The 26960-nt window shown below is 40.4% G+C and overlaps 2 protein-coding genes across 4 annotated transcripts in view; one reads left to right on the top strand and one right to left on the bottom strand.

Moving 5' to 3' along the window:
- PLAA (phospholipase A2 activating protein) overlaps positions 1-11133 on the bottom strand; it is a 48178-nt gene extending 37045 nt beyond the window's left edge. For both annotated transcript variants that reach the window (XM_025928203.2, XM_025928136.2), the window contains exon 1: positions 10582-11133. In XM_025928203.2, coding sequence (XP_025783988.1) covers positions 10582-10730 — 149 coding nt within the window. In that variant the 5' untranslated portion in view covers positions 10731-11133. The remainder of the gene's footprint in view (positions 1-10581) is intronic.
- Positions 11134-13206: 2073 nt separating this feature from the next.
- Positions 13207-26960, top strand: part of IFT74 (intraflagellar transport 74) — an 89846-nt gene continuing 76092 nt past the window's right edge. Inside the window, exons 1-2 of one of the 2 annotated variants that reach the window (XM_025922474.2) lie at positions 13207-13363; positions 16267-16409. In XM_025922474.2, the coding sequence (XP_025778259.1) occupies positions 16290-16409 (120 nt within the window). In that variant the 5' untranslated portion in view covers positions 13207-13363; positions 16267-16289. The remainder of the gene's footprint in view (positions 13364-16266; positions 16410-26960) is intronic. The other variant, XM_086685421.1, reaches the window with a different exon arrangement.

Below are 26960 nucleotides of genomic sequence, written 5' to 3' on the forward strand. Positions count from 1 at the left end.
CTTCAAGATAAACACACATCCATACACATTTCAAAGAAAGGCATAAACCCACAAGGCCAGGGAGAATAAGAAGAAAAAGAAACAGGAACACAACTTTGAATACTCAAAGCTGATTGAAAAATAATAAAGGATATAGAATACCTGAGAAAATTGAGGGTTTTTTTTTAATGTTTATTTATTTATTTTGAGAGAAAGAGTGCAATAGCAGGGGAGGGGCAGAGAGAGAGGGAGAGAGAATCCCAAGGAGGTTCCTTGCTGTCCGCACTGAGCCTGATGCAGGGCTTGAACTCACCAACCCTGAGATCATGACCTAAACTGAAACCAAGAGTTGGACATGTAACCAACTCAGCCACCCAGACACCCTGAGAAAACTGAGTTCTAAGTAGGCATCAGGGAAAGTATAGGACCAATCTACCAATGAATCCCTAAAAAGCTGAAGAATATTAGTAGCACTATGTACCTCTAGAAATGGGGACCAAGAAAGGTAGGAATTAGGAAAAGGAACACTATTGAAAATCTTCAGAATCAGTTGCAAGATGAATCATATGAAAAATCTTCAAAGAAAGGTATTTGGCAGTAGCTTTTTTTTTAACTTGTCCACTTTATTTTGTTGTGTGTTTTTTAAAACTTTTTAGGGGTGCCTAAATACAGACTGCCTTCCAGAGAGAAAAAAAATAATAGCTCAAGAAACAGAATGGCTTCAGACTTGTCAAATTTAACAGTAAAGGCTGGGGCGCCTGGGTGGCTCAGTCAGTTGAATGTCTGACTCAGGACATGATCCCAGGATTGTGGGACCGAGACCTGTGTTGGTGGGCTCCTGCTTGGGATTCTCTCTCTTCCTCTCCATTTGCCACTTCCCCCCTCACCTGCTGGTGCTCTCTCAAATAAAAAAAAGTAAACATTAAAAAAAAAATACACGAAGGGTCAGGGAAGATGGCGGCGTAGGAGGACGCTGGGCTCACCGCGCGTCCTGCTGATCACTTAAATTCCACCTACACCTGCCTAAATAACCCAGAAAACCACCAGAGGATTAGCAGAACGGAGTCGCCTGAGCCAAGCGCAGACGAGAGGCCCACGGAAGAGGGTAGGAAGGGCGGCGAGGCGGTGCGCGCTCCACGGACTGGCTGGAGGGAGCCGGGGCGGAGGGGCGGCTCGCCGGCCAAGCAGAGCCCCCGGGTCTAGCTTGCAAAAAGCAGAGGGGCCTGACAGACTGTGTTCCGACAGCAAGCGCGACTTAGCGTCTGGGAGGTCGTAAGTTAACAGCTCTGCTCAGAAAGCGGGAAGGCTGGAGGACAAAGGGAAGGAGAGCTGCTGAGCCCCCGGACGACAGAGCTCAGTTTGGTGGGGAACACAGGCGCTCGCCAGCGCCATCTCCCCCGCCCATCCCCCAGCCAAAATCCCAAAGAGAACCAGTTCCTGCCAGGGAACTTGCTCGCTCCGCGCAAACACCCAACTCTGCGCTTCTGCGGAGCCAAACCTCCGGCAGCGGATCTGACTCCCTCCTGCTGCCACAGGGCCCCTCCTGAAGTGGATCACCTAAGGAGAAGCAAGCTAAGCCTGCCCCTCCTGCCCCTGTGCACCTTGCCTACCCACCCCAGCTAAGACACCAGATCCCCAGCATCACAAGCCTGGCAGTGTGCAAGTAGCCCAGACGGGCCACCCCACCCCACAGTGAATCCCGCCCCTAGGAGAGGGGAAGAGAAGGCACACACCAGTCTGACTGTGGACACAGCGGTGGGCTGGGGGCAGACATCAGGTCTGACTGCGGCTCCGCCCACCAACTCCAGTTATACACCACAGCACAGGGGAAGTGCCCTGCAGGTCCTCACCACGCCAGGGACTATCCAAAATGACCAAGCGGAAGAATTCCCCTCAGAAGAATCTCCAGGAAATAACAACAGCTAATGAGCTGATCAAAAAGGATTTAAATAATATAACAGAAAGTGAATTTAGAATAATAGTCATAAAATTAATCGCTGGGCTTGAAAACAGTATAGCTGACAGCAGAGAATCTCTTGCTACAGAGATCAAGGGCCTAAGGAACAGTCACGAGGAGCTGAAAAACGCTTTAAACGAAATGCATAACAAAATGGAAACCACCACGGCTCGGATTGAAGAGGCAGAGGAGAGAATAGGTGAACTAGAAGATAAAGTTATGGAAAAAGAGGAAGCTGAGAAAAAGAGAGATAAAAAAATCCAGGAGTATGAGGGGAAAATTAGAGAACTAAGTGATACACTAAAAAGAAATAATCTACGCATAATTGGTATCCCAGAGGAGGAAGAGAGAGGGAAAGGTGCTGAAGGGGTACTTGAAGAAATAATAGCTGAGAACTTCCCTGAACTGGGGAAGGAAAAAGGCATTGAAATCCAAGAGGCACAGAGAACTCCCTTCAGACGTAACTTGAATCGATCTTCTGCACGACATATCATAGTGAAACTGGCAAAATACAAGGATAAAGAGAAAATTCTGAAAGCAGCAAGGGGTAAACGTGCCCTCACATATAAAGGGAGACCTATAAGACTCGTGACTGATCTCTCTTTTGAAACTTGGCAGGCCAGAAAGAATTGGCACGAGATTTTCAGTGTGCTAGACAGAAAAAATATGCAGCCGAGAATCCTTTATCCAGCAAGTCTGTCATTTTGAATAGGAGAGATAAAGGTCTTCCCAAACAAACAAAAACTGAAGGAATTTGTCACCACTAAACCAGCCCTCCAAGAGATCCTAAGGGGGACCCTGTGAGACAAAGTACCAGAGACATCACTACAAGCATAAAACATACAGACATCACAATGACTCTAAACCCATATCTTTCTATAATAACACTGAATGTAAATGGATTAAATGCGCCAACCAAAAGACACAGGGTATCAGAATGGATAAAAAAACAAGACCCATCTATTTGCTGTCTACAAGAGACTCATTTTAGACCTGAGGACACCTTTAGATTGAGAGTGAGGGGATGGAGAACTATTTATCATGCGACTGGAAGCCAAAAGAAAGCTGGAGTAGCCATCCTTATATCAGACAAACTAGACTTTAAATTAAAGGCTGTAACAAGAGATGAAGAAGGACATTATATAATAGTGACAGGGTCTATCCATCAGGAAGAGCTAACAATTATAAATGTCTATGCGCCGAATACCGGAGCGCCCAAATATATAAAATAATTACTCATAAACATAAGCAACCTTATTGATAAGAATGTGGTAATTGCAGGGGACTTTAACACCCCACTTACAGAAATGGATAGATCATCTAGACACACGGTCAATAAAGAAACAAGGGCCCTGAATGAGACATTGGATCAGATGGACTTGACAGATATATTTAGAACTCTGCATCCCAAAGCAACAGAATATACTTTCTTCTCGAGTGCACATGGAACATTCTCCAAGATAGATCATATACTGGGTCACAAAACAGCCCTTCATAAGTTTACAAGAATTGAAATCATACCATGCATACTTTCAGACCACAATGCGATGAAGCTTGAAATCAACCACAGAAAAAAGTCTGGAAAACCTCCAAAAGCATGGAGGTTAAAGAACACCCTACTAACGAATGATTGGGTCAACCAGGCAATTAGAGAAGAAATTAAAAAATATATGGAAACAAACGAAAATGAAAATACAACAATCCAAACGCTTTGGGACGCAGCGAAGGCAGTCCTGAGAGGAAAATACATTGCAATCCAGGCCTATCTCAAGAAACAAGAAAAATCCCAAATACAAAATCTAACAGCACACCTAAAGGAAATAGAAGCAGAACAGCAAAGGCAGCCTAAACCCAGCAGAAGAAGAGAAATAATAAAGATCAGAGCAGAAATAAACAATATAGAATCTAAAAAAACTGTAGAGCAGATCAACGAAACCAAGAGTTGGTTTTTTGAAGAAATAAACAAAATTGACACACCTCTAGCCAGGCTTCTCAAAAAGAAAAGGGAGATGACCCAAATAGATAAAATCATGAATGAAAATGGAATGATTACAACCAATCCCTCAGAGATACAAACAATTATCAGGGAATACTATGAAAAATTATATGCCAACAAATTGGACAACCTGGAAGAAATGGACAAATTCCTGAACACCCACACTTTTCCAAAACTCAATCAGGAGGAAATAGAAAGCTTGAACAGACCCATAACCAGCGAAGAAATTGAATCGGTTATCAAAAATCTCCCAACAAATAAGAGTCCAGGACTCCCAACAAATAAGAGTCCAGCTATTCCAAGAAATAGAAAGGGAAGGAAAACTTCCAGACTCATTCTATGAAGCCAGTATTACTTTGATTCCTAAACCAGACAGAGACCCAGTAAAAAAAGAGAACTACAGGCCAATATCCCTGATGAATATGGATGCAAAAATTCTCAATAAGATACTAGCAAATCGAATTCAACGGCATATAAAAAGAATGATTCACCATGATCAAGTGGGATTCATTCCTGGGATGCAGGGCTGGTTCAACATTCGCAAATCAATCAACGTGATACATCACATTAACAAAAAAAAAGAGAAGAACCATATGATCCTGTCAATCGATGCAGAAAAGGCCTTTGACAAAATCCAGCACCCTTTCTTAATAAAAACTCTTGAGAAAGTCGGGATAGAAGGAACATACTTAAAGATCATAAAAGCCATTTATGAAAAGCCCACAGCTAACATCATCCTCAACGGGGAAAAACTGAGAGCTTTTTCCCTGAGATCAGGAACACGACAGGGATGCCCACTCTCACCGCTGTTGTTTAACATAGTGCTGGAAGTTCTAGCATCAGCAATCAGACAACAAAAGGAAATCAAAGGCATCAAAATTGGCAAAGATGAAGTCAAGCTTTCGCTTTTTGCAGATGACATGATATTATACATGGAAAATCCGATAGACTCCACCAAAAGTCTGCTAGAACTGATACATGAATTCAGCAAAGTTGCAGGATACAAAATCAATGTACAGAAATCAGTTGCATTCTTATACACTAACAATGAAGCAACAGAAAGACAAATAAAGAAACTGATCCCATTCACAATTGCACCAAGAAGCATAAAATACCTAGGAATAAATCTAACCAAAGATGTAAAAGATCTGTATGCTGAAAACTATAGAAAGCTTATGAAGGTAATTGAAGAAGATTTAAAGAAATGGAAAGACATTCCCTGCTCATGGATTGGAAGAATAAATATTGTCAAAATGTCAATACTACCCAAAGCTATCTACACATTCAATGCAATCCCAATCAAAATTGCACCAGCATTCTTCTCGAAACTAGAACAAGCAATCCTAAAATTCATATGGAACCACAAAAGGCCCCGAATAGCCAAAGTAATTTTGAAGAAGAAGACCAAAGCAGGAGGCATCACAATCCCAGACTTTAGCCTCTACTACAAAGCTGTCATCATCAAGACTGCATGGTATTGGCACAAAAACAGACACATAGACCAATGGAATAGAATAGAAACCCCAGAACTAGACCCACAAACGTATGGCCAACTCATCTTTGACAAAGCAGGAAAGAACATCCAATGGAAAAAAGACAGTCTCTTTAACAAATGGTGCTGGGAGAACTGGACAGCAACATGCAGAAGGTTGAAACTAGACCACTTTCTCACACCCTTCACAAAAATAAACTCAAAATGGATAAAGGACCTGAATGTGAGACAGGAAACCATCAAAACCTTAGAGGAGAAAGCAGGAAAAGACCTCTCTGACCTCAGCCGTAGCAATCTCTTCCTCGACACATCCCCAAAGGCAAGGGAATTAAAAGCAAAAGTGAATTCCTGGGACCTTATGAAGATAAAAAGCTTCTGCACAGCAAAGGAAACAACCAACAAAACTAAAAGGCAACCAACAGAATGGGAAAAGATATTTGCAAATGACATATCGGACAAAGGGCTAGTATCCAAAATCTATAAAGAGCTCACCAAACTCCACACCCGAAAAGCAAATAACCCAGTGAAGAAATGGGCAGAAAACATGAATAGACACTTCTCTAAAGAAGACATCCGGATGGCCAACAGGCACATGAAAAGATGTTCAGCGTCGTTCCTTATCAGGGAAATACAAATCAAAACCACACTCAGATATCACCTCACGCCAGTCAGAGTGGCCAAAATGAACAAATCAGGAGACTATAGATGCTGGAGAGGATGTGGAGAAACGGGAACCCTCTTGCACTGTTGGTGGGAATGCAAATTGGTGCAGCCGCTCTGGAAAGCAGTGTGGAGGTTCCTCAGAAAATTAAAAATAGACCTACCCTATGACCCAGCAATAGCACTGCTAGGAATTTATCCAAGGGACACAGGAGTACTGATGCATAGGGGCACTTGTACCCCAATGTTCATAGCAGCACTCTCAACAATAGCCAAATTATGGAAAGAGCCTAAATGTCCATCAACTGATGAATGGATAAAGAAATTGTGGTTTATATACACAATGGAATACTACGTGGCAATGAGAAAAAATGAAATATGGCCTTTTGTAGCAACGTGGATGGAACTGGAGAGTGTGATGCTAAGTGAAATAAGCCATACAGAGAAAGACAGATACCATATGGTTTCACTCTTATGTGGATCCTGAGAAACTTAACAGGAGCCCAAGGGGGAGGGGAAGGAAAAAAAAAAAAAGAGGTTAGAGTGGGAGAGAGCCAAAGCATAAGAGACTGTTGAGAACTGAGAACAAACTAAGGGTTGATGGGGGGTGGGAGGGAGGAGAGGGTGGGTGATGGGTATTGAGGAGGGCACCTTTTGGGATGAGCACTGGGTGTTGTATGGAAACCAATTTGACAATAAATTTCATATAAAAAAAAATACACATTGGAGGCTAGAATACAATGGAGCAAGAGCTTCTTAATTCTGAAGGAAAATTATTTGGGAATTACAGTGCTACAAACATTTAAATTAATTTTCAAGTAGCAAGGCAGAATAAAATCATTTTCAGACTTTCACTATCTTAATACATTTATCATCAGTGTACTGTATTTCAGGAAGCTCCTGGAGGATATGCTCCGAAAAGGCATCAAGGAAGAAAACTAAGAAAGTAAAATGATACAGATAACAGATCCAACACAAGAGGCCCAAAAGAAGAAACTGTGAAGAACACAATGAAGGGAGATCTCAGGATCTGTGTGCCCCAGGGGCAGACAGACCAGGTCAGAAAGTTTTCACCCCCAGGAAGATGAAACTGTAAAATATCCAGTATGTCTACAGGTCTTGAGAAGAGATTTAGACAACTAGCAAAGAATATGAAGTTGAATTTGTGAGAAATACATAAAAAATGAAGTGAATGAAAGCCCCAAACAGGATACTCATTAGCTACAGGGAGATCATAAAACTGTTGAGGAAGAGTTATCATAGTTTATTCCATAGCAATGTAAGTAGAGCCTGTGCAGTCATAAAATACTGATTTTGTCTAGGGGTGTCTGGGTGGCACAATCCATTAAGCTGCGGACTCTTGGTTTCAGGTCAGGTCAAATGTTCTGTGAGTTCAAGTCCCATATAAGGCATGGAGCCTGCCTGGAATTCTCTTTGCTCCTCCCCTGTCCATACATGCTGTGCGCACTCTCGCTCTCAATTAAATAAGTAAACAAAAACTTAAAAATTATACTGATTTCATCTAAATTAAGTTCAACTATAAGGGGCGGAGCATAGAAAAGATGCATAAGCTGGGGGAGAGCTAAAGTCCAATATTCTGCAGCAAGAACAGAAAATGCCTAAAATATTAAAAAAATAAAAATAGCAATAAAGGACTTTATACATACACATGGAAGGAACATACAAAAATAAGCAGTTAAAAGAGATAACAATTTTAACTCCAAGAAAAGGAAATGGGGGTTGGGAAGGGAATGTCTCTGATTTCTTAACAAACTCCATAGAACTATTGACTTTGGACACAAAGTGCTGAGTGTTTACAGGAGGGAGAAATCATTTAACCCTTGGCATGGACAGGCAAGAGTTAACACATCACATTAAATGTGAAGTTGCATCTTTCAAATGTGGGTAGTTTTCCAAAGGTAAAACAATAGTCCACGACAGATGAGAAATCCAGTTTAACTTGAAGTGGGCTTTGGGAGGCCTGAAGCAGTCTGAAACAATCACATGTTGACTGGTACAGTTCAATGTACAATCAAAGAATAATGTCTCCATTCTGAAAGGTCTTCAGAAGGCTGAGAGAGCCTCTGGGTTTTCAATGGGCTTTTGTGAAAGACAAGGTATCTGGTTAGTGCACCTTGGAAGAGAACTATTTTGCTTCCCTAAAACTAAATTAAATTCCATCATCCCCAATCCATCTGTACACTAACCACCTTGATCCAGAATTCTATCAACAATGTACATGGGTAAACAATTTTCATGTCCTATCTGACTACAAACATTTACAGCACTTCATTACATTTATTAATATACCATACAAATTGTCATACAATTTGACATACAAATTGTCATACAAATACAAAATGACATACAAATTGTCAGGATGTCAGCCTTGAGGACACTTTTATAACAGTAAGGGTACGTTAGACACTTCAGTTGGGATGTAGAAGAGACTCATCACCCAGGGACTATAAAATACCCTACTCTGAACAGTTGGAAATGAGAGGTAAAACAGTCTTACTTCATAATTACCCACTATCTATTCCTGTGTGTGACACAACGCTGGCTCTCAATCAGTGTTAGCTGAATAAATTCATGAATGATTTTGAAAACAAAACCAAAAACACAACATGAGTTAAAAAGAAAAAAGCACAACACTTTTCAAATAGATGACTTCAGCCTCCAATCCCTGAAGTTCTGATGAATGCAAAAACTCTAGGACCTAGCACAGTCCTACAAAACACGTAAAGTTTAATGACAAGACTCAACTATTACAGCAGCCATCCTTTAGTTACTTCTGACTGCAATGTTTATATCCTGCTGGGTACGTGCTTCTACTGAACTCAATTTTAAAGAGACAAGCTTAATCAGTAATTACACTCAAATACACATAAATTCATGTATTAGTGTTACTAAGTGGTTCGGAATATCACAGAATCTTAGAATTAAAAGAGACCTTCAGAGATTATCTCGTCCAATTCAATATAGGAGTTTGCTCTATAACGTTTCTAGTCTGTCTACCATCATGTACTGGCTGCACTACAACAAAGGCCTCCAAACAGATCTACTTCCACATTTATCCCTTTGCAATCTAATCTCCACCAGCAGCTAGCAGTATTTCTCAACAGGTCAATCAAATCATGCTGCTCCCTGCCTGAAACGCATTGAAGGCTTCTACTTACACTCTTTCTAGAACTCTTACCATAGCATGTGGCTCCAGGCAACTTCTGGCTCCTGACCTCACAGCTCATTCCCTCCCGCACACAGGAACTTGCCTCTTTCTTAATCCAGGGTGTCTATGCTTGATCCTCCTACCATCTACAGATCTCTTTCATTTCAACTCTTCTCATTCCTTGCTCCCATGACTAGGTCCATCTTGGTGTCAGCTTTAATAAACCGAACAAAACTGAAACCCTCATCAGAGAGGCTTCCTTCTTTAACATCTCTCCATTCAATTCTATACTTGTTTGTTTTTTTCACAGTACACATGCCAATGAGCAATTATTTATTTACTTTTTTTTCTGATCCATGAGCCCTCCCAGACTGTAAGAAAGCTCCGTAAGAAGAGGGAACTTGTTTTTGTTTTCTTTTTCTTCAGGATCTAAACAAATAGTAGAGGCTCAACCAAGAGTTAACATCTGAATTTATGCATGGCTACCCAAACTCTGAGTGAAACCTATATTAATGGGAGAGTTACTACGTAACAAAGTAGATCACCTCAAATTTTCTCTTTCTGAACTGAAATCTGTCTTCCAGGTCATAAATTTCCTGTTACAACCAGCCAAATCAGGACCGACCCCTTGAACTTGATTTGGACTGGAGCTTAACCTTCAGTTTCTTAATTTCTCTTTTTGGTTAACCTGACAACCTTTTGAAGGCAATGGACTTTCTTTCAAGAAAACAGCACATCCTCACACATCCATAAAACATATTGAAACTTTCATCCCCTCCATTCGAGCCCACCACAGACCCCAGACTAAGAAACTTATTTGGACAAGGAGACGTGCCAAAAGCAACTTTCTGCAACGCAATTATCAAAAATTAAATTTGAGGGAAGATTACAGAGCACATTCTAGGGAAAGAAGAGGATTTACTTCAATTACATGTCAGATGTTTTCACAATGTCTAATGGGGGGGGTGCACCTGGCATCAGTAAATTTTCAAATCTGAAAGAAACATGGCAAATCATCGCCCAAAAGATAAGAGCTTCGTCCAAGGTCACCCACTCGTTAAGTGGTAAAATTAGGACAAGAATGTATGCCTCTGTAATCCTAAAGCGGTGCTCTTTCCACCTAAATCTCACAGGTTTCCTAACCCTGTGCGCCCAGAGTGCCAGTGCTCTCAGAACTGTGAGGGAGCGCGGACCGGAGGCAAGGCCGGGAACAGTACAGGATACAGCAGGGGAGGGGCCCTCTCGTCCCACCAGCAATAGGAAGCTTGCAACACTGCCAGGGGTGGGTGGTGGGTACAGGCGGGGACAGACGGACTCGCAGCGCTCACCTGTCTGGGACCCAGAGACGGGTGGTGCGGTCTCGGGACACGGACACAAAGGCCCCCGGCGGATAGAGGCTGCATACCAGGCCCCGCACATCCAGCTCGTGGCCTGGAAGCGAGCAACTCAGCCGGTACCTGGCGGCACCGCTCGCCATGGCCCTTGTCGGTCCGGCACCCGCGGCCCAGGCACCGCGCGAGATCAGTCCGCAGAAGAGGCCAGGAGTGCGCCGGGGCGCAGCGGGCGAGGGGCCTGCAGGTGAGGGGCGGCTGAGGACCGGAAGAGCCCTAGAGCCGGTGCGGAAGGGCGACGGGGAAGGGAAACGCCGAACGGGCCGAGTGACACAGCAACCCTGACATGTATACCGGAATTCATCATCTGTCTCAGCCCGCCATGACGCAAAGCGTGTGCGTCCCGACTGCTGAGGGCAAGGCCGAGCTGAAGCTCGTTTCCTTCCCGCGCCCTGGACGATCCGCCGAGGAAGAGATAACAGGGCCCGGCCGTTGGGCCCGATTGCCCCAATCCGGATCCTTTTCGAGCCCGCGTCCTTGCCGAGTCCTGGCTGAACAGTTTATTGTAGTACGAGATGCGCGCTGGGACTACAAATCCCACAATGCCACGCGCAGTGGGGCGGGAATCGCAGGCGCGCCGAATCCGGATATTTTAAGATTTGATTTCAGGAGCTGCGCGCTCCCTTGTGGTTGAGAGAAATCGTTCTGAACGTTTTGTCAGGGTAACCCTTTTGCGACTTTTCCAGAACTTCTGTGGAATCGCCTGAGACTTTTGGAAGTTAAACATTGTTTTTTAATTAAAACGACAGAGTTTGGGACCAAGTTGTAAACAGTCGTTTGCCTTAAATCCTAATACTAAGCTGGGTTCTCGGTACTCTAAAAAATTAAAGTATCTTACGTGTTAAGCAATTCTCAGATTTAAAACATTTATCTCAACTGTCACATCTGCATACAAATGACAAATGCTGCGTCCTCCTTCCATGTGTCTGAAGGCACTCAGGGAAAAAATCTCCATAATGTCAGTTGATTCAGACAATTCTGTGTACCGAGTAGTTGGGCAGAGGTTGTAGGGAAGGTAACAATCTTTTTTCTTTCTACCTTTGTAGGCTTTGCGCGGGGCGTTGCAACAAAAGAGGTTAATAAGAGAAAAATTTATTAACATACATATCTCATATATGCAAGGGAGAAACTCAGAAATGAGTACTCAAAGAGGTGGCTAGAGTCTGGACTTACAGCACAAGTTAACAAAGGAACAATATTTACTGAAGAAAAGGACTTTAAGTCTTTAGAAGCAGCAAATTATGGAGAGGCAAAAATATGGGGAACTAACAGTAAATAAAGTCCAGTTAGTAAAATTTGTTATGTGGATTCCTCCTGTATAGTCACTAAAGGACACTACAAATTTGTTGGGCTCAAATGGGAGAATTACATAAAAATATTTTACGAACTTGAAGTGATAATTCAGCCACGTGACATTTCATTTTGTTGCATTCATTTTAAACTACTTGAAGGCAGGCACATTCAGAAATAAATCTAGTTTATAAATAATGTATGCAAGTTGGAAATGTGAAAAACGTTGAAAGTCCAATACGTACGTACGTTATGATTATAGTTGCAAGCACATTTAAGCTTTCTCTACATAGAAAGAATGGAAGAAAACTCCAAGTTACTTTATTAGAGATGTGGGATTTGAGATGAAGTAGTTTTTTTTGTTGTTTTTTTTTTTTTTTTTTACATTGTGTTTCTTTATTTTTTTAATTTTTTTTTTTACCTTTATTTTTGAGAGACCTAGAGAGACAGAGCAGAAGCAGGGGAGGGGCAGACAGAGAATGAGACACAGAATCCAAAGGAGGCTCCAGGCTCCGAGCTATCACCAGAGAGCCCGACCTGGGGCTCGAACTCACAAGCCATGGGATCGTGACCCGAGCCAAAGTCGGATGCCCAACCAACTGAGCCACCCAGGCACCCCTACATGGTGTTTCTTTACACATTGATTCTAAGATAGTTATTTTTAAGACCACTGTCCATTTAATTCATCCTTCACAAACTTGGATCAAAATAACTTTGAAAGGAAGTTTAAAGATTGGAAGTTTCCTATCTTTAACGAGGAATAGATGTCACCAGAAACACATCTATACTTAATGTAATGTGTACATTGCGCAGACCTAACAGGAAGGATAACTACCTCTAATGAGAAGTAAAAAGATAGTATAACGCTGCCTAACACAAGTAACTAAAAACAGTTATTAAAAAGTCTATTACACGATAACACACATCATGTCACATACGAGGTGACATAGCGATATAATAAAACTCGCTAGGAGTAAATGCAGGTCAGGCACACAATCAGAAAGGTGACTTTGATTATAAATACTAAGGTTTTCAGACAAAACGTACTTTCCTACTCAAGTCGCCGTTTTCTGTTTGTTTCAGAAAAAGACTGGAGACACTCCGACAACAAAAATTAGATCTCCAATCTCGCGAGAACAAACAGGTTATTCTCTTTCTGTTTGGTGTTTCCAGGGGCAGAAGCCGAAAATTGGCCAATCAGGAGGCGGGTCCTCTCTTCGTCCCGCCCCCGTTGCCGGGATACGTAGCCGCGCGTAGCCGCTAGTGGTTAGTTCTGAGGACCCAGGAAAGCTGCGCAAGGGCAGCTTGCCGTGGCGAAGTGAGCTAACGGTGCTCTGGCAGACTGGTGGGCTCCGCCGGGGTGGCGGCCTCGGAAACAGGTTCGAGCGCCCGTCACCGCTACAGCTTTCCTCCTGACACTCCCAGGGAGGTGAGAAATCCCAGGTCCCATCTATCCCTCTCTCAGTCCCTCCGGAGCCGCTTTTCTTACCTTGGAGAAGCTGATCCGCTCCAAACAAAAACAAATCCACACTTTTCGGCTCTTAGCCGTTCTCTCAGCCTGTCGCCAGGCCTGGGAAGTCGGACTCCAGGCCGGCAGAGCGTGTGGAGAGATCACCTCAGTCAGTCCCCTGAGGAAACCTGCCGAGGCGAGACCGGAGGGAAGGATCCAAGAGCCTCAAAGAGAAAATTCACCGTGGGCTGAGGGATTTCACTCGAAGCAATAGATTTGTGTCTTTTATTAGCAACTTGCCAGTTGTTGGTATATGTTAAAATGGCTGGTTTAGGGAGGGTCCTGGTAGTAATAATTAGCAAGCCGATGTTTTTATATAGTATCTTTAATCTTCACAACAGCTCTTCAGGCCACAGCCCATTGCCACGCATGGGTCTTACAGATGAGGACCCACATCCAGTGGGGATAACTGTCAGAGCTAAAGTTTGTGTCTCTCATTTTTCTGGAACCAAAGGCTAGGCTCCGTCTCTGGTTTGCGTGAATAACGGAGGAGTTAGTGGCCTGTTAGGAGTGATCGTTCTTTTTATTTTATCTCCTGGGACTGATCTAATGCTAGGCTTTCTCCAAGATAGTAAAGCAGTGGTAGAGACAGTCAGGTGGAAATTCTTTTTTTTTTTTTTTTTTTAATTTTTAAATGTTTATTTACTTTTGACAGAGAGAGACACAGAGTGTGAGCGGGAAAGGGGTAGAGAGAGAGGGAGACGCAGAATCTGAAGCAGGCTCCAGGCTCTGAGCTGTTCCACAGAGCCCGATGGGGGCTCAAACTCACAAACCCAGGGATCATGACCTGAGCTGAAGTTGGAGGCTTAACAGACTGAGCCACCCAGGCGTCCCTGGAAATTCTATATGTTGTACATTTTCTTGAAGTTGTCAGGAAAGCTAGAATAATAGACTTAAATTTTACATGGACAACAGCCGTACTTCATTTTCTTGAGCTTCTCCAATAATGCGCTTTTTACACATTGAAGGTTTGTGGCAAACCTGTGTCAAGCGAGTCTACAAGTGCCATGTTCCCAACAGCATTTGCTCGCTTCACGTCTGTCACATTTTGGTAATTCTGGAGATATGTCAAACTATGCATTGTTACTATATTTGTAATAGTCATCTGTGATTAGTGATTAGGACTTGCTGAAAGCTTAGATGAAGATGAGGGTTAGCATTTTTTAGCAATGAAGTATTTTTTTCGCTAATGTGTAAATTTACATAAATATAACTGAAACAAAAATGTAATGAAACAATACCCTTCCTATATGCAGTGAACTCTTACATTTAAAAAAAAAATTTTTGTGTGATGTTTATTCAGTTTTGAGAGACAGAGAGCAAGCAGGGGTGGGGCAACGAGAGAGAGGGAGACAGAATCCGAAGCAGGCTCCAGGCTCCGAGCTGTCAGCACAGAGCCTGACGTGGGGCTCGAACTCATGAACTGTGAGATCATGACCTGAGCCGAAGTCAGACGCTTCACCAACTGAGCCACTCAGGTGCCCCTCTTACATTTTTTTTTAATGTTTATTTTTGTGAGAGAGAGTGAGTGGAGGAGGGGCAGAGAGGGAGAGAGAATCCCAAGTAGGCTCCAAACTGTTAGTATAGAGCCTGACACAGGTATGGAACTCACAAACCATGAGATCATGATCTGAGCTGAAATCTAGAGTCAGATGCTTAACTGACTGAGCCACTCAGTCACCCTTCTTACATTTTTTACTTCATGTTTAAAGCATATTGGGCAAAACCTACCAACTTGTTTTCACAACCCACTAACAAGTCATGACCCATAATCTGAAAAGTGCTATTCTAAATCATCAGCCAAAACTTTGAATAATATATTCTGATGAGTAAAGGAGGGGGCTGGTAAACTGGGAGAGGATGAGTGAATTGAGGAGCGGGTTTAAAGGGAGATAGAGTGAGAATAAAGATAAGATGGGTATAAAGAGTACCAATGAAATATTTCAATTGGTATTGAGATGAAACAATTCCAGATGATGACAAGCTCCAGGTCTAGCCATAGCTATGGATGAGTGAAATGGAGTTGAGATGGTTACTAAAATTTAGGTCAGGGAACTGTGACCTAGAATGTTAGATATTGAAGCCAGTATCCCTATGGAAGTCATCCAGGACATTGGTGGGACTGGAGTAGAGAGACTTGAACTAGGTATAAAAGACTTTAGTAAAGATGGGGGGAGAAATTAGGAGGTCCCTAAGATAAAAGGAACCAGGAAAGATCCAAGGCAGTAAGGTTGCATTCCTTGGTCCTCAAAGGAAGATTTGGAAGATTAATGTTTTAAAAGTGACACTGGGAAGCAACGGGAATGCTGTGCACTCCTTTGCTTTGGAATTATGGATTGAGAAGCTAAAACAGCCTTCACTGAAAGTGTTTTGCGGCAAGTTGGGATTCTATTAAGGCAAAGAGTAAAATGAAAGATCTGATAACAGGGTTTAGTATATAAAGCAGTGAATCATCATTTTTCCCTGTGGGGGAAAAAAAAAGTAGAGAGGGAAGAAACGTGCTGGATATGTCAGAAAAGAGAAATTTTAGTAGAGTATGGGAAGAGCTCAAGAGAGATAGGTAATTAGAGAGGCTTACATTTTGGTAAAAGATAGGGAAATGAGAAAGGCATATGATAAATGATTTCATAGTTCCACTCTAAATTGAACATTACTTTCATATTTGAACAAAATGAAGCCGGTTTAGCCTTGTAGTAGTACCTGGAATGACAATTTGCAAGAGAAGTCATTGTGGATTAAATGTTTGAAGGGAAGCTATGTGGATCTCCAGTGTGTTGCTATAGGAGACCTTAAAGGAGAATTGAACTGTTACTTGTTTCCAGATAGTGGTGAAAGTAAACAAACGATGGCCAGTAATCACAAACCTTCAGCAGCTCGCCCTGTTTCACGAGGTGGAATGGGGTTGACTGGAAGACCTCCTTCTGGAATACGACCCCCATCAGCAAGTATTCGAGTGGCAACTGGAGTAAGTTTCAAACAAATCTGTTTAATTCTCATGCATATGTCCTACTAGAAGTTGGAAAGCCTGTCTATAATAAGAGATTCTTCTTTGTTCTTTCTTTATTCCACCAGCATACTATTACATATGTTTTGGCGTTTTTTGGGGGGGGATACCTAGAAGTATAAATGTGGGAGGATGTCTGAAAGACATTTTTAAAAATTTATTTTGAGAGAGAGAGTGCGAGTAGGAGAGGAGTAAAGCGAGAGAGAGAGAGAGAGAGAGAGAGAGAATCCCAGGCAGGCTCCACACTGTCAGCACGGAGCCCAGTGTGGGTGCTCGATTTCACGAACCATGAGATCATGATTGGAACTGAAATCAAGAGTTGGACGCTTAACTGACTGAGCCACCTAGGCACCCCTAAAAGACATTACTGAGAGAAGATACCTTCTCACATTGATATTCAAATTTATTTTAAAGGTACAATAATTTAAGTGGTATAGCTTATTGGTGCCTGAATTAAATGAAATGGAATAGATGAGAAACAGAATCAAACATATGTAATTAGTGATGAAGGTAACATTTCAAAATAGTTGGAAAAGCATGGAGTATTCAATAGTTTATTCAAGTAATGGATAAGTCATTTATTTTTAAAAATTGACCCCTCCCTCACACAGAATTCTAGATATTTTAGAAACTTTATATTTAAAAAATGAAACCATAAATGTTCTAGAAGAAAATACAGGCAAGTATTTCATATAAACTTGGTGTTGACTCGGCCTTTGTAAAACAGAAACACCAAGTACTGAAAAGGAAAGTATGTTTATATTTATATATTTGAATTTTTAAAAATTGAAAACACCACAATAAAGTTAAAAGAAAAATGACAAACTGATAAAAATATCTGCAACATATATGTCATAAATAGAGTTGAGAATTGTAAAATGAAAAAACTTTATGAACTGGTAAGAGCTCTTTCTGTAATTAAACACTATGAACCCTATGTTAAATCAAAATGACATGAGATTTCTTTTGGGGAGAGTGGGGAATATCATTGTAAAACTATTCCAGAATTCATTTAGAGCAATAAAAAACAAAAATAAAAGTGCAGTATTCTAATATAAAAATATAAGTAATAAGTAAAACAATATTTTGGTTGCCACAGCAGCCTGGAAACAAACAAACAAACTAGTAAATGTTAATAGCTTAGTGTAAGATGGGGAGTGTCCTAAATCAGTAAGAGAAACACCGCATTAGAAAAAAATGGATAAACTTTATAAACTGATAACTCTAAGCAGAGTGATATCCTATAAAAGATAATTGTTACAGTTTCATTATAATAGTGAAAATTTGAAAGCAACTTACCTTGTAACAGGCAAACCTTAAATAAATTATGATATATCTATCCTTATAATTGGCTATTAGGTAGTCATTAAAAATTATTTTCAAAGTATTTGAGGAAAGTATATATCTTTATAATACAGTATTAAATGAAAAAAAAAGTGTGGTGCCAGTTGAACATAAAAACGTACATTTATTTACAGAGAAGTAAATGTACCAAAATATTCATATTAATTTTTCTTATGGTTGTAGCAGATGATTTTGACTCCGTGTAAGGTGGTTTTGACTCCTTATCTGTGAAGTTTACACAGTAGGCTAACTGCAAACCAGAGATAATACTGGGTCGTCCTGTTTTTAGTTCATAAGAAGCACAATAAATTTTGGAGGGAATAATTTTGTTAAAAATCAGATTTTCTTAAAGTTTTCAGATTTTTCTAGAGTTTCAGCTAATATTACCAGCATCATTAACTTACACTGAAATGGTTTTTCTAAAACCTTCATGTACGTGGTACTGAGCTAGTAAGAATTTTTATTTTAGTAAAAATTTATGCTTGTTAATTAAGTATTTATAAAAGAATCTGACACTCATTGGCCACTTACTCCATGCCAGGTGCTTTACCCATTTAATGTTTGCAGTTTTAAAAATATTGATGCCTGTTGTAAATCATACAAAGGAAAAGTGTCAGAGTTCCCTTCTACCTCAGGTATAACTATTGTTAACAGTGTGACATATATACCCTTTAAGATTTTTTTCTGTTCATTGACAAACACTAACACACATGCATATAAGATTATATGGTTTTAATATTTTCTAAAATAATGATAATACTATACACATTTTTATTTATCTTGTCCATTACTTTTAATAATATATTTCCATGTGAATACATATATATAGTAATTCCTTTTAATATGTGCAGTTTTAATTTATACTTCTCTATATTTTCATTTGGTAAAGTTTGCCCAGGAAGAGATGTAGCATTCTCTTCCAAAGATCACTCAAGATAACCCTGAACTCATTTCATTTGTATTTGTGGTTGACAGTGTTCCTGTGTCCAACATATTCTTTGACATGTGTTACTGTTGTTGGCCCCCAGTATAATAACCAAGTAATTCTCAGAATCACTTAAGAACTATGTTAGCTGACAAGATTAGAGACCACCACCTAACAATTAATGATAAGCAAAATGAATGACTATGGTTATATACAATCCCTATCTAAAATGTCTACTACATATTTAATCTACTACTTGACTCTTTGACAGAGAGTGGGGGAAAAAGTAAAGAAAGAATGGAAGATAAACAAAAGAAGGATATTTTGAAACAGCCTCAGGTTGTCTCCTACCTTTCCAACTTGTCCATGCTGTATGAACTGACAAGAGGACAGTCTTTTGTCCTTTCCTCAGATTGTCTAATGTTATATTGGATTTTACAGACCTGAAGTAGAGAATCATGTAATGATATGAATGCATGCTGAATGATGTCAGCCCTTTGACACTTGGCTATCTCATGACAGAATTTATATGTAATTATAATTTAAAAATGAAAATTTATTTTTTCTGATTTTGAAGGTAGTATATACTTACCACAATAATGCTGAAAACACTGAATTGTAAAAATAACAACATAAAAATGAACTATAATATCACATCATATGGAGATAACCATTGTTATTGTTTCTTATGTAATTCTCAGACTTTTTTGTTTTACAAAATGGAATTATACTGTTCTGTAAACTACTTTTTAAAATATACTGTAACTTATTCAACCATTTCCTATGGTCAAATAGGGACAAAAATGTGGATATTTAATTCCAGTTTTGAGGTTATTCTATAATGTCTACACACAAAATTAATTTTTAAAAAAATTTTACTTTATTTTTCTTGAAATATAGTTAACGTAGAATTTTTTTTTTTCCCCTCAAGTTAACTAACATACAGTGTAGTCTTCACTTCAGGAGTAGATTCCCATGATTCATCATTTACATACAACACCCAGTGCTCATTCCAGCAAGTGCCCTCCTCAATGCCCATTACCCATTTCCCCCACCCTCCATCCCCTACCTAGCCCCATCAACCCTCAGTTTGTTCTCTGTATTTAAGAGTCTCTTATGGTTTGCCTCTCTCTCTGTATATTATTTTTCCTTCCCTTCCCTTCCCCTATGCTTATCTGTTAAGTTTCTCAAATTCCACATTTGAGAGAAATCATAGATACCTGTCTTTCTCTGACTGACTTATTTCACTTAGCATAATATGTTCTGGCTCTATCCATGTCATTACAAATGGCAAGACTTCATTCTTTTCATTGCTGAGTATTATTCCATTGTATACATATATACCACATCTTTATCCATTCATCAGTTGATGAACACTTGGGCCCTTTCCATAATTTGGCTATTGTTGCTAGTGCTGCTGTAAACATTGGGTTGCACGTGCCCCTTTGAATCAGCACTCCTGTATCCTTTGGATAAATAGCACAATTGCTGGGTTGTAGGTTAGTTCTATTTTTAATTTTTTGAGTAACCTCCACACAGTTTTCTAGAGTGGCTGCACCAGTTTGCATTCCCACCAACAGTGCAAGAGGCTTCCCTTTTCTCCACATCCTCACCAACATCTCTTGTTTCCTGAGCTGTTAATTTAGGCCACTCTTACCCATGTGAGGTGATACCTCACTGTAGTTTTGATTTGTATTTCCCCGATGATTAGTGAGGTTGAGCACCTTTTCATGTGTCTGTTGGCCATCTGGATGTCTTTTTTGGAAAAGTGTGTATTCATATCTTCCCATTTCTTAACTGGATTATGTGTTTTTTAGGTGTTGAGTTTGGTAGGTTCTTTATAGATTTTTGATACTAACGCTTTATATGATATGTCATTTGCGAGTATCTCCTCCCATTCCATCGGTTGTCTTTTAGTTTTGTTGATTATTTCCTTTGCTGTGCAGCTTTTTATCTTGATGAGGTCCTAATAGTTCATTTTTGCTTTTATTTCCCTTGCCTTCAGAGACATGTCAAGTAAGAAGTTGCAGCCGAGATCAAAGAGGTTTTCTCCTCTAGGATTTCAAAGCCTGTTTTCTCCTCTAGGATTTTGATGATTTCCTGTCTCACATTTAAGTCTTTCATCCATTTTGCATTTACTGTTGTGTATAGTGTAAAAAAGTGGTCCAGTTTCATTCTTCTGCATGTTGCTGTCCAGTTTTCCCAGCACCGTTTGCTAAAGAGACTTTTTTTCTATTGGATACTCTTTTCTGCTTTGTCAAAGATTAGTTGGCTATGTATTTGTGGGTCCATTTCTGAGTTCTCTATTCTATTTCATTGCTCTATGTGTCTGTGTTTGTGCCAGTACCATACTGTCTTGAAGGGGCTAAAGTCTGGGATTGTGATGCCTCCGATTTGGTTTTCTTTTTCAACATTACTTTGGCTATTCGTGGTCTTTTGTGGTTCCATACAAATTTTAGGATTTTTTGTTCTAGCTCTGTGAAGAATGCCGGTGCTATTTTGATTGGGATTGCATTGAATGTGTAGATTTCTTTGGGTAGTATCAACAGTTTAACAATATTTGTTCTGCCAATCCATGCACATGGAATGTTTTTCTATTTCTTTGTGTCTTCTTCAGTTGCTTTCATAAGCTTTCTATAGTGAAATTTTCAGCATACAGATCTTTTACCTCTTTGGTTAAGTTTATTCCTAGGTATTTTATCGTTCTTGATGCAGTTGTAAATGGGATTGATACCTTGATACCTTGGGATTGATACCTTGATCTCTTTGTGTTGCTTCATTATTGGTGTATAGAAATGTGACTGATGTCTGTACATTGATTTTATATCCTGCAACTTTGATGAATTCATGTATCAGTTTTAGCAATTTTTTGGTGGAGTCTTTTGGGTTTTCCATGTAGAGTATCATGCCATCTGTGAGAAGTAAAAGTTTGAGTTCTTTGCCAATTTGGATGCCTTTTATTTCATTTTGTTGTCTTATTTGCTGAGGCTAGGACTTCTAACACTCATTAAACAACGGTGGTGAGAATGGACATCTCTGTCGTGTTCCTAATTCAGTGGGAAAGCTCTTAGTTTTTTCCCATTGAGGATATTAGCTGTGGGCCTTTCACATATGGATTTTATGACATTAAGGTATGTTCCCTCTATCCCAACTTTCTTGAGGGTTTTTATTAAGGAAGGATGCCGTATTTTGTCAAATGCTTTTTCTGCATCTATTGCTAGGATCATATGGTTCTTATCCTTTCTTCTATTAATGTGATATATCACGTTTGATTTGCAAATACTGAACCAGCCCTGCAGTCCAGGAATGAATCCCACTTGATCATGGTGAATAATTCTTTTAATATACTGTTGAATTCGATTTGGTAGTATTTTGTTGAGAATTTTTGCATCCATGTTCATCAGGTATATTGGCCTGTAATTCTCCTTTTCAGTCGGGTCCTTGTCTGGTGTGGGAATCAAGGTGATGCTGGCTTCATAGAATTGAGTCTGGAAGCTTCCCTTCCATTTCTGTTTTTGGAATAGGTTGAGAAGAATAGGTATTAACTTTGCTTTAAATGGCTGGTAGAATTCCCCTGGGAGGCCATCTGACCAGGACTCATGTTTTTGGGAGATATTTTGATAACTGATTCAATTTTGTCGCTGATTATGGGTCTGTTTAAATTTTCTGTTTGTTCCTGTTTGAGTTTTGGTAGTGTGTAAGTGTCTAGGAATTTGTCCATTTCTTCCAGATTGTCCAGTTCGTTGGCATATAATTTTTCATAATATTCTCTAATAATTGTTTGTATTTCTGTGGTGTTGGTTATGATCTGTCCTCTTTCATTTGTGATTTTATCTATTTGGGTCCTCTCTTTTCTTTTTGATTAATCTGGCTATTCATTGATCTGTTCTATGTTCATTGATCTGTTCTGTGTTACTGGATTCTATATTTTTTATTTCTGCTCTAATCTTTGTTATTTCTTTTCTTCTGCAGGCTTTGGGCTTTCTTTGCCACGGCCTTTGTAGTTCCTTTAGGTGTGAGTTTAGATTGTGTATTTGGGACTTTTCTTGATTCTTGAGATAGGCCTGAATTGCAATATATTTTCCTCCTAGGACTGCTTTTGCTGCATCCCAAAGGGTTTGGACGGTCATTTTTTCATTTTCATTTGCTTTCATATATTTTTTAATTTCTTTAACTTCCTGGTTGGCCCGTTCATTCTTTAATTTTTTTTTTCAACGTTTATTTATTTTTGGGACAGAGAGAGACAGAGCATGAACAGGGGAGGGGCAGAGAGAGAGGGAGACACAGAATCGGAAACAGGCTCCAGGCTCCGAGCCATCAGCCCAGAGCCTGACACGGGGCTCGAACTCCCGGACCGCGAGATCGTGACCTGGCTGAAGTCGGACGCTTAACTGACTGCGCCAACCAGGCGCCCCGCGTTCATTCTTTAGTAGGATGTTCTTTAACCTCCATGTATTTGGGGGACTTTCCAAATTTTTCCTTGTGGTTGATTTCAAGTTTCCTAGTGTTGTGATCTAAAAATATGCATGGTATGTATGATCTCAGTCATTTTATATTTGTTGAGGGCTGTTTGGTGACCCTGTATGTGATCTATTTTGGAAAATGTTTCATGTGTACTCGAGAAGAATGTGTATTCTGCTGCTTTGGGAGGAAAAGTTCTGAATGTATCTGTTAAGTCCATCTGTTCCAATTGTAAGGGTTAAATTGTAGTGTAGGGCTAACCTGTAGCCTTAAGAAATAACAGCTTTGTTTTAACACTGTAGATTAAGAGATAACAGCCTTGTCCTATCAATCAAGGGAACAAAAGTTCAAGGAAAATAAATTGGATTAGTGTTTGATTGGATTGGGGCAAGGGCATGTCTGAACTGTTTCCATCCCCATCTGGGAACTATTTCTTTGTTTTGTTCCCAGGTGATGATAAGATGATGTGGTCTATGTGGTCGACTCTAAAAACTCTGTACCCCTGCTGTTAGAGATGCACTCTGGTCTAGAGTGTCAGTCCTGATCGTTTGGCCTTGCCTCTCATTGCAATAAACTTTGTTGTGACTGTCACTGGTGCCCATAGCATTTTGTTTCAGGAGTTGTGTGGATGCAACACAATGTGTCATTCAAAGCCGTTGTTTCCTTATTGATTTTCTGCCTAGATGATCTGTCTATTGTAAGTGGAGTATTAAAGTCCCATACAATCATGTTATTGTGTATAAATTTACTTATGTTTGTGATTAATTTATATTATATTATTTGGGTACTTCAGCATCGGGGACATAAACATTTATAATTGTTAGCTCTTCTTGATGGATAGACCTCTTACTTTTGATATAATGCCCTTCTTCATCTCTTGTTACAGACTTTGTTTTAAAATCTAGTTTGTCTGATATAACTATGGCTACTCTGGCTTTCTTTTGATGCCCAGTAGCATGATAGATGGATTTCCTCACTTTCAACCTGCAGATGTCCTCAGGTTTAAGATGGGTCTCTTGTAAGTAGCATATAGATGGGTCTTATTTTTTTACCCATTCTGATACCCCTGTATCTTTTGATTGGAGTATTTAATCCATTTACATTTAGAGTGATTATTCAAAGATACGGATTTAGTGTCATTGTGTTATCTGTAGGTTTCAAGCTTGTGGTGATGCCTCTGGTCTTTTGTAATCTTTACTGCTTTCCACTCACAGAGTCCCTCTTAGGATCTCCTGCAGGGCTGGTTTAGTGGTCAGGAGCACCTTTAGTTTCTGTTTGTCTGGAATAGCCTTTATCTCTTCTTCTATTCTGAAAGACAGCCTTGCTGGATAAAGGATTCTTGGCTGCATATTTTTCCTCTTCAGCACATTGAGTATTTATTTCCTGCCACTCCCTTCTGGCCTGCCAAGTTTCAGTGGACAGGTCTGCTACTACCCTTATGTGTCTACCCTTGGTGGTTAATGCTTGTTTGTCCCTAGCTGCTTTCAGTATTCTCTCTTTATCTTTGTATTTTGCCAGTTTCACTATATGTCATGGTGTTGATCTGTTTTTGTTGATTTTGAAGGGAGTTCTCTGTGACTCCTAGACTTGGATGTCTGTTTCCTTCCCCAGATTAGGGAAGTTTTCAGGTGTAATTTGTTCAAATAAACCTTCTGCCCCTTTCTCTCTCTCCTTCTTCTGGAAGTCCTATTATATGGATGTTATTTCATTTCATTGACTCACTTAAGTCTCTAATTCTCCCCTTGTGGTCTCATAATTTCTTTTCCCTCTTTTTTCAGCTTAATCATTTTCCATAATTTTACCTTCACTTCTTCTCTCCTCTGCTTCTTCCATCTTCGCTGTCACTGTATCTAGTTTATTTTGCATCTCAGTTATTTCTTAATTCATTGTGACTATTTCTTACGTTTTTGATGTCTGCAGCAATAGATTCTCTGCTGTCTTCGATGCTTTTTTCAAGCCCAGCCATTAGTCTTATGACTGTTACTTTAAACTGTTCAGATATATTGTTTGTATCTGTTAAGAGCAATTCTCTGGCTGTCATTTCTTCCTGGGTTGTCTTTTGAAGAGAATTCTCCTGTTTCAACATTTTGGCTACATTTATGGCTTTTACGTGTTTTAACAGCTTGTTATGTCTTCCATCTGCAAGTTACTACGATATTAAAGAGGGATAATACACTGGCCAGGGCCAGGCACTTCAGGAAGTGTTTTTGGAGTGTGTTGAGTGCACTCTTGTGTTGTGTATTTGGCTGCTGTACCCACTGGTCAGTCTTCTACAAAGCTCCTCCTTACTTGTGGTGTGGATTGTTTGGACCTTCCACCAAGTGTGCTTTGATTTGTTCGTTGAAGTAACTCTGGAAGAAAGGAAAAGGTGGGGAACCTGATCCCATAGAAAGTGAAAAATGAAAGAGGTGAAAGAAAAAAAAAAGACCAAATAGAGAATCAAAGAAACTATAAGGCTTAATCCAGAGAAAGAGAGGAAGGAAAATAAAGATGGAGCTTTGGGGCGCCTGGGTGGCGCAGTCGGTTAAGCGTCCGACTTCAGCCAGGTCACGATCTCGCGGTCCGTGAGTTCGAGCCCCGCGTCAGGCTCTGGGCTGATGACTCAGAGCCTGGAGCCTGCTTCCGATTCTGTGTCTCCCTCTCTCTCTGCCCCTCCCCCGTTCATGCTCTGTCTCTCTCTGTCCCAAAAATAAATAAACGTTGAAAAAAAAAAAAAAATTAAAAAAAAAAAATAAAGATGGAGCTTTATAAAAAGTGTAAAAAGAATAAAAATGCCTGAAAAAAATACATATATATATATATATATATATATATATATATGTATGTATATAAAATAAGAATTGACCAAAAATCAAATCAGAAACTATGATCCTGATTCCAAAGGAAAAAAAGAAGAGGGTAGAAAGAAAAAAGAGAGGAAAAAAAAAAAGAAAAACAGACTAACATACAAAGCCACAAGATAGTTGTCTGTTGGTGTCTGGGACCAGTGGCTGTGCTCGTCTGGAGGAGGGACTGTCTGGTTCAGTCAGTGTCATTCCCACTCCAGTAGGTGAGCAGTTGCCAGATTGCTAGACACGAGGGGCGGGTCTGGTGTAAACCAGTCCTGCCTCCACTGGGGGCAACTGTTCTGTTCCCTCAATCCCCACTGTGTTGGTGATGAGGAGAAAAACGGCAACACCCCAGTCTCTCCTCCCTGGACTGGGTTTCTCAAACCATGCTGTTACAGGCAGCCCTTACAGAATAGTGCTGGTGGTCAGCCTGTTCTCCACAGTCTCCCGCACCTCTTAGGCTCTTGGCTAAGATTCAGAACCTGATGTCTTAAGGGGCCCTGTACCACGTGGATTCCATTTTGGTGTAGCACCACTCAGCCCTGATGGCGCCTGAAGGGTCTTTTGTCCTTGGTGGGGCCATAGACCCTCTTCCCACAGTATTGGAGGAAGGAGACTGTTACCTCTCAGCATGCCCCTGAGATTGCTACTGTGCCCTGGGGCCAGCTCCCTCTTCCCCCCCAGGCTTGCGTACATGGAAGCTGCAGTGACTTCAGTCTGGCGAAATTTGCACACTTTTGAAAGCTCCTATCTTTGATCTTCAATTCCTAAGGCTGTTTGCAAAGTAGAAACTGGCACTCTCAGTATTTTTTTTCCCCAGTCCATGGTCCAGAGAAGTTTTTCTCTTGTACTAGCACAATACCATAATCCACAGCCTTTCTTTCTCTCCGTTTTGTTTCTCCACAGAAGGGGCTCCTTCCCCTCTGTGCCTACGCTGTTTTATCTCCCCCAGTT

Source organism: Puma concolor, chromosome D4 (genome assembly GCF_028749965.1).
Source record: "Puma concolor isolate L17-30 chromosome D4, mPumCon1.1.hap2, whole genome shotgun sequence".
NCBI lineage: Eukaryota > Metazoa > Chordata > Mammalia > Carnivora > Felidae > Puma > Puma concolor.